Genomic DNA, 7,220 nt, shown 5'->3' on the forward strand with positions numbered 1-7,220 from the left:
GTTGAATAAGACCGGGCCCAAGACAGAACCCTGTGGCACCCCACTAGTCACTCTTCTCCAGGATGAAGAGGAACCATTGATGAGCACCCTTTGGGTTCGGTCAGTCAGCCAGTTACAAATCCACTGAGTGGTAGCATAGTCAAGACCGCATTTTACCAGCTTCTTTACAAGAATATCATGGGGCACCTTGTCGAATGCCTTGCTGAAATCAAGGTAGGCTACATCCACTGCATTCCCTTCATCTACCAGGCTTGTAATTCTGTCAAAAAACGAGATCAGGTTAGTCTGACATGACTTATTTTTCAGAAATCTGACTATTGGTGATCACAGCATTCCTTTCTAGGTGCTCACAAACTGTTTGCTTAATGATCTGCTCCAGAATCTTCCCTGGTATTGATGTCAGGCTGACTGGGCAGTAATTTTTTGGGTCCTCTCTTTCCCCCTTTTTGAAAATAGGGACAACATTTGCCCTCCTCCAGTCTGCCGGGACTTCGCCTGTTCTCCAGGAATTCTCAAAGATGACTGCCAGTGGTTCTGAGATCACATCTGCCAGTTCTTTTAATACTCTTGGATGCAGTTCATCTGGCCCTGGAGACTTGAATACATCTAAACTAGCCAAGTATTCTTGTACTATCTCCTTAGTTATTCTGGGCTGTGTTTCCTCTGCTGCATCATTTGCTCCAAATTCTTCAGGTCGGGCATTGTTTTCTTTATCGGAGAAGACTGAGGCAAAGAAGGCATTGAGGAGTTCAGCCCTTTCTGTGTCCCCTGTTTGCATTTCACCATCTTCTCCTCTGAGTGACCCCACTGTTTCTTTGTTCTTCCTTTTGCTACAGACATACCCATAAAAGCCTTTTTTGTTGCTTTTAACCTCTCTAGCAAGCCTGAGTTCATTCTGTGCTTTAGCTTTTCTGACTTTGTGTCTACATGTGCTGGCTATTTGTTTGAATTCCTCTTTGGTGGTTTCCCCCCTTTTCCATTTTTTGTACACATCCTTTTTTAATCTTAACTCAGTTAAAAGTTCTTTAGATAGCCACCCTGGCTTCTTTAGGCACCTTCCATGTTTCCGTCTCATTGGTCACATAGCTATATATTTCTCCACAACCTAATATTCTGAAGAAAGAGAATATCTGGACCTAAATCAGCCTCTACTCTCCCTCACCAGGTCAGCTATGGCTCTTCTCATAATGATAAAACTCAGTTCCCTTTTGTCTACCAGATGATCCCCAAGGAAGAAATCCAGTACCTGGGGGTTGTCAAGTTGCTCCTGCATTTTGGATGGACATGGATTGGTCTCTTTGCTTCAGACAATGACAGTGGAGAAAGGTTTTTGAATGCTGTGAGACCTCTGATGATGGGTAGAGGAATCTGTGTCGCCTTCTCAGAAAGAGTGGAACGTGAGACTCTGTATGCAGAGCTCATGGAGAGGAAGCCAACTGTCATGTGGATAAAAGTCACTGTATTTGTCTTCTGCGGGGACTCTCGTTATGAATTTACCCCAATATTCGTGATACAAGAAATTCTTGAAAAGATACAAAGTGGGGGGAAAGTTTGGATTACAACAGCTTTTCAAGACATTAACAGGCTTTTGCACTACGAAATTAAGCACTTTATGTACACCCATGGTTCTTTGTCCTTCACAATGAAGACCAGAAGATGGACAAAACATGACTACTTTGAGCCATGGTCTGAAAGGACAATACAATTTTGGGATGAATCATTTCACTGTTTATGTTCCAAGGATGTCTTGCCCGTGAAACAATGGATAAGGTGCACAGAGAAAGAGAAACTGGAGATTCTTCCCCAGGAGGAGATTGAAAGGGCCCTGTCTCAAGACAGCTATATTACTTACAACAGCGTCCAAGCTGTGGCACTTGCCTTAAATTCTTCCTCTTCTTCCAGATCCAAACAGATGCTGATGATGGGTAGAGGAGACAGTTGGGGACATGGAAGACTGCAGCCCTGGCAGGTATACTTATCTCTTTTGCACCATCACTGCAAATGCGTAATCCACTCTCCAACTCTGGAATCAATGTCCTTCACTTAGGCATCATCTAAGATTAATACAGATTATTTTATTGATTTATGATAAGAATATGTAAAATTATCCGCTGTCTTGAGGGACATCATTGGGTGGTAAGAAAAGGGTAAGGATCAAACCCCAAACAAATTGGAGTGGAATTCCTAAGTTGGTTTGGTGGCATCTTGTATGCTCCATGCTTCCGGCAAATTCTGCAGCCAAGCTGGTGCCAAATGTATTGCATTCCATTCCATTGGACTACATCAATGAGGCGGAAATGGTCTTGCCATCTGGGCAGCCTAGGACCTCCAGTCACACTGCCCCAGCTTGCGCCCCAGAGTAGGTCGCTTTGGTGCTGCTAATGCAACAAAAGACAGGAGAAAGCAGTTACCAGTTACCAGTCTCTGCAGCCACAGCAGGCGCTGTGATTCTCCAGCCATTTCACTTCACCCCTGGAGGTGCACTCTATTGTCTCTCAATGCCCACAACAAAATGTGAGATTCATGACTGGGAATTCAGAAGGTTCTTGTGTTACCTTAATTGCATTATTTTTTCTTGCCATTCCAGCTTCACCCTTTCTTAAGAAGCGTCCAGTTGTTTAACACCTCCAGGGGCGGACTCTATTCAGATGAGAATGGGGATCTGGCAGCAGATTATGATATTGTGAACTGGGTGTTGTTTCGTAATAGGTCTCGTGGAAGAGTGAAAGTTGGGAGTGTAGAGAGACAGGCATCTTCAGATCTAAAACTCACCGTTAACACAGAAGCCATTGTGTGGCCCTGGCAGTTTAAGCAGGTAGGGGAGATGAATGAAGTGTCCTCCCTCCCTGCTTTTCATCTGTGAAGCTGAAATCATTTATACTATTTACAGGATACTGAAACAGGAAATTATTCCTATCCAATTCCTGTAAACCCAATCTAGAGCTCATCTGTAACCATCCCCACAATTCCTATCCCAAACACTCCTTTCTTGAGTGAATCAACCACACCACTTTGTGCTTCAATGCCAGGTTCAAACATGTGATAACAGCATGAAACATTTGTCGCTCCATTCATCCAACAGCCCTTGTTTCCCATCTTTAATGCAGAATTCACGCAATCTGAGCAGCATCCACGCTCAGCTTCAGAAAGTCACTAGAAACACTCTAGCTCATGACCTGCAACAGGTGTGCCAAAAAAAACCGTCCATACAGTACAATCCCTTTGGTTAACAAGTACTTCCTGTTCCAGCTTAGCACGAGGCCTGTGATCTTTCCTTGGCCCTCTGCTCTGAAATTATCAGAGCAGAAAAATTATATATAGCAGAATAGTTTGTAAGCACAAAAAGTATTTGCCTAAAAGTGGCTGTTTATGGAAACCTCTTCCAAACCCCATGATTCATTTCCACACCTCTAACACATTCCTCTTGATGCCTCTTCACCTTTGTTTAGACTATGCCTCATGCCAGGTGTAGCGAAAGCTGTCAACCTGGATACGCCAAGGTGGTTCAAGAAGGGCAGCCCATTTGCTGCTATGCTTGTGCTCTCTGTGCAGAAGGGACCATCTCCACTCAGGAAAGTGGGTGATTCAGAGGGAAAGGGAATCCCTTGGGAGAATATAAATAGTGCAGAGATTCAGACACCGATAAAAAGGTGCTGACCTTTAAAGCCCTAAACAGCCTCAGTCCAGTATACCTGAAGGAGCGTCTGCATCCCCATCGTTCTGCCTGGACACTGAGATCCAGCGCCGAGGGCCTTCTGGTGGTTCCCTTGCTGCAAAAAGCCAAGCTACAGGAAACCAGGCAGAGGGCCTTTTCGGTAGTGGCACCCGCCCTGTGGAACGTCCTCCCACCAGATGTCAAAGAGAAAAACAACCACCAGACTTTTATAAGACATCTGAAGGCAGCCCTGTTTAGGGAAGCTTTTAATGTTTAATAGACTATTGTATTTTAATATTCTGTTGGAAGCCGCCCAGAGTGGCTGGGGAAACGCAGCCAGATGGGTGGGGTATAAATAACTTCTTCTCCTTCTCCTTCTCCTTCTCCTTCTCCTTCTCCTTCTCCTTCTCCTTCTCCTTCTCCTTCTCCTTCTCCTTCTCCTCCTCCTCCTCCTCCTCCTCCTCCTCCTCCCTCCTCCTCCTCCTCCTCCTTCTTCTTCTTCTTCTTCTCCTCCTCCTCCTCCTCCTCCTCCTCCTCCCTCCTCCTCCTCCTCCTCCTCCTTCTTCTTCTTCTTCTCCTTCTTCTTCTCCTCCTTCTCTCTTCTCCTTCTTCTTCTTCTTCCTTCTTCTTCTTCTTCTTCTTCTTCTTCTCTTCTTCTTTCTCCTTCTTCTTCTTCTCCTTCTTCTCCTCCTCCTTCTTCTCCTTCTCCTCCTCCTCCTCCTCCTCCTCCTCCTCCTCCTCCTCCTCCTCCTCCTCCCTCCTCCTCCTCCCTCCTCCTCTCTTCTTCTTCTTCTTCTTCTTCTTTCTTCTTCTTCTTCTTCTTCTTCTTCTTCTTTTATATTCACATTGGGGAAAAGGCACCAAGAATATCAAGGGAGTTAAGGGAAACATTTTTAGCAAGGAAAGTTGTTATAGAAAGAAAAAGTGAACATATGAAGCTCACAGAGGAGAGTTGGAACATGTAGGCAGTAAAGGGGAGCTAGCGGTGTACAAAGTGAGTATGTAAGGCGAAGGACAGAAGAAGGTGACTGGAGATTAAAGCAAAAAATAAGAGGCACATGGAGGATGGAGGAAAATAAAGACCTTTCTCCATTTAGAGTCCTTTGGTCAATATATTCTGCCTTAAAAGAAAGGATGTAGGATGTGCCATAATGTCTAGAAAGACAGTGTTCATCCCCAGCTTGAGAAAAGGTGAGCTGTGGAACTCCTTCCCCCATGGAAAGAATGCTGCAATTTGTGCAACGTGTCCCAGTCATTTCCAGATCTTCTGAACAGGCTCTTGGGAGAAAAGGGGTGAGAATCCCAGTCACAAAGATTGGGTTAATATGAGATGAAAGATTTGACCTTGGAAGGAAAACTACAGGAGAGAAAAGAGAGAGAGGGTTTGATGGATGCTGCCCACAACATGTGCATCCTTTTTGTGATTTTAATTCCGTGCTGCTTTTTATATAAGATCTCAAAAGATATGATTGTTTCCCCTCAGCTGATTCTAGAATATAAACTCTCTCTCTCAAATGGATATGCTATAAAATGCAATAGAAAAAGTAATAGTATGTTTATAAGTTTCCCCTTAAGACTACTGAAGCCTCCCTTCTTCCTTTCAGATGCAAACTGCTGCACCAAATGTCCAGAAGATCAACATCCAAACAAGGAGCAAGATCAATGCATCTCCAAGATTATCACCTTCCTTGCTCATAAGGAACCTTTGGGGATCACGCTTGGTTTCTTTGCCCTATTCTTGTTCTTAACTACGTGCTTCATTTTGGGGGTCTACATAAAATATATGGAAACTCCCATAGTCAAAGCCAACAACAGAGACCTTTCCTACATACTCCTTGTGTCTCTCATGCTTTCATTCTTGTCCTCTTTTCTGTTCATTGGTCGGCCAAAGAAAGCAACCTGCCTCCTTCAACAAACAGCCTTCAGCATCATCTTCTCAGTTGCTGTTTCATCTGTGTTAGCAAAAACCATCACGGTGGTGCTGGCCTTCCTGGCTACAAAGCCAAGGAACAGGGTGAGAAGATGGCTGGGGAAGAGTCTGGCCAACTCCATTATCATTTCCTGTTCCAGTGTCCAGGTTCTCCTCTGCACCATCTGGCTAGGGATTTCTCCCCCGTTTCCAGATTCCAACATGCACTCCCAGCCTGGAGAGATCACCCTGCAGTGCAATGAAGGGTCTGCTGCCATGTTTTACACTGCCCTTGGCTACATGGGCTTCCTGGCTGCTATCTACTTCACGGTGGCTTTCCTGGCCAGGAATCTGCCAGCAGCCTTCAATGAAGCCAAGCTGATCACCTTCAGCATGCTGGTCTTCTGCAGTGTTTGGGTGTCCTTTGTGCCCACCTACCTGAGCACAAAGGGGAAATACATGGTAGCTGTTCAGGTCTTCTCTATGTTGGCCTCCAGTGCTGGGCTTCTGGGCTGCATCTTCATTCCTAAGTGCTACATTATTATACTGAGACCTCACCTGAATACAAAGGAGCATCTCACAATGAAAACAAAGTGAGACACTTAAGTCTATTATGTTCAAATTAGCCGCGCTGTTTAGTGAGCAATCCACTTATATATATATGCCACAACCTGATGCCACACAGCCTTTGATTTGCCATTAAATTATAAGGAATTAGGTGATAACCAACTCCGGAAATCAACTTGTCAAAATGTTTTATACTATTGTTACTTTCCACTGGAAAGCAGTCTACCTATTTTTTAATTTTCTCATAATTCATAATTTCTGAATAAATATGCCATCCATGCTGCTTCCAGGGCCTTTTTGTGTTTTTATTCTCTTGCAACCCATGACTTACTCAAAATTTTGTGTTTTCTCAAAAACTCTCCTGTGCAGTTTTTGCCAGTGGGGTAGGAAGCATCCATCAAGAGGGAGTGAGCAGAGCTGGTGGTGCTGGAGAGACAGAGTAAGAAAAAGAGAATAGCAGATAGATGTCTCCGTCCAGGAGAAAGTACAGATATCCCTTCCAGGAGGAAAGTGAAGTAACTTAATGACAGAGCACCTGCTTTCCATGCAGATGGTCCCAGGTTCAATCCCCAGCATCTCCAGTTGGGACTGGGTGAATGTCTCCTGTTTAAAACCCTGGAGGACCACTACCCATCAGTGTAGACCCTATGGAACTTGTTCCGAGTTTCCCAAACTTGGGTCTCCAGCTGTTTTTGGACTACAGCTCCCATCATCCTTAGCTAGCAGTACCAGTGGTTAGGGAATATGGGAACTGTAGTCCAAAAACAACTGGAGAACCATGTTTCGGAAACCATGAGCTAGGTGGACTAATGGCCTGATTCTGTATCCTGAGGATTTCTGTGTTCCTAAAAGCAGGATCCCCACTTGTTACTTTCTGCACACATTTCTCTGGATATTTCCTGCAGAGGCTCAGGGAAGCCAAGGGCCAGTGTGGTGTAGTGGTTAAGAGCGGTAGATTCGCAATCTGGGGAACCGGGTTTGCTTCCCCGCTCCTCCACATGCAGCTGCTGGGTGACCTTGGGCCAGTCACACTTCTCTGAAGTCTCTCAGCCCCAATCACCTCACAGAGTGTTTGTTGTGGGGGAGGAA

The 7,220-nt window shown here is 44.9% G+C and overlaps 1 protein-coding gene across 1 annotated transcript; it reads left to right on the forward strand.

The window, feature by feature from the left end:
* Nucleotides 1-401: 401 nt before the first annotated feature.
* Nucleotides 402-6,301, forward strand: LOC308469515 (vomeronasal type-2 receptor 26-like). Its single transcript, XM_080992091.1, has 4 exons — nucleotides 402-1,969; nucleotides 2,588-2,815; nucleotides 3,450-3,576; nucleotides 5,260-6,301. The coding sequence occupies exons 1-4, from the start codon at nucleotides 1,220-1,222 to the stop codon at nucleotides 6,159-6,161; spliced, it is 2,007 nt and encodes a 668-aa protein (XP_080848217.1). The 5' UTR covers nucleotides 402-1,219; the 3' UTR covers nucleotides 6,162-6,301.
* Nucleotides 6,302-7,220: the final 919 nt, after the last annotated feature.

Source organism: Podarcis pityusensis (genome assembly GCF_964106645.2).
Source record: "Podarcis pityusensis genome assembly, chromosome: 2".
Lineage (NCBI taxonomy): Eukaryota > Metazoa > Chordata > Lepidosauria > Squamata > Lacertidae > Podarcis > Podarcis pityusensis.

Coding starts and splice junctions, on each gene's coding strand:
- LOC308469515 (XM_080992091.1), top strand. CDS start 1,220: ATGATCCCCAAGGAAGAAATCCAGTACCTGGGGGTTGTCAAGTTGCTC. Junction 1,970..2,587: donor GAAGACTGCAGCCCTGGCAG/GTATACTTATCT, acceptor TTGCCATTCCAG/CTTCACCCTTTCTTAAGAAG. Junction 3,577..5,259: donor GACCATCTCCACTCAGGAAA/GTGGGTGATTCA, acceptor TCTTCCTTTCAG/ATGCAAACTGCTGCACCAAA.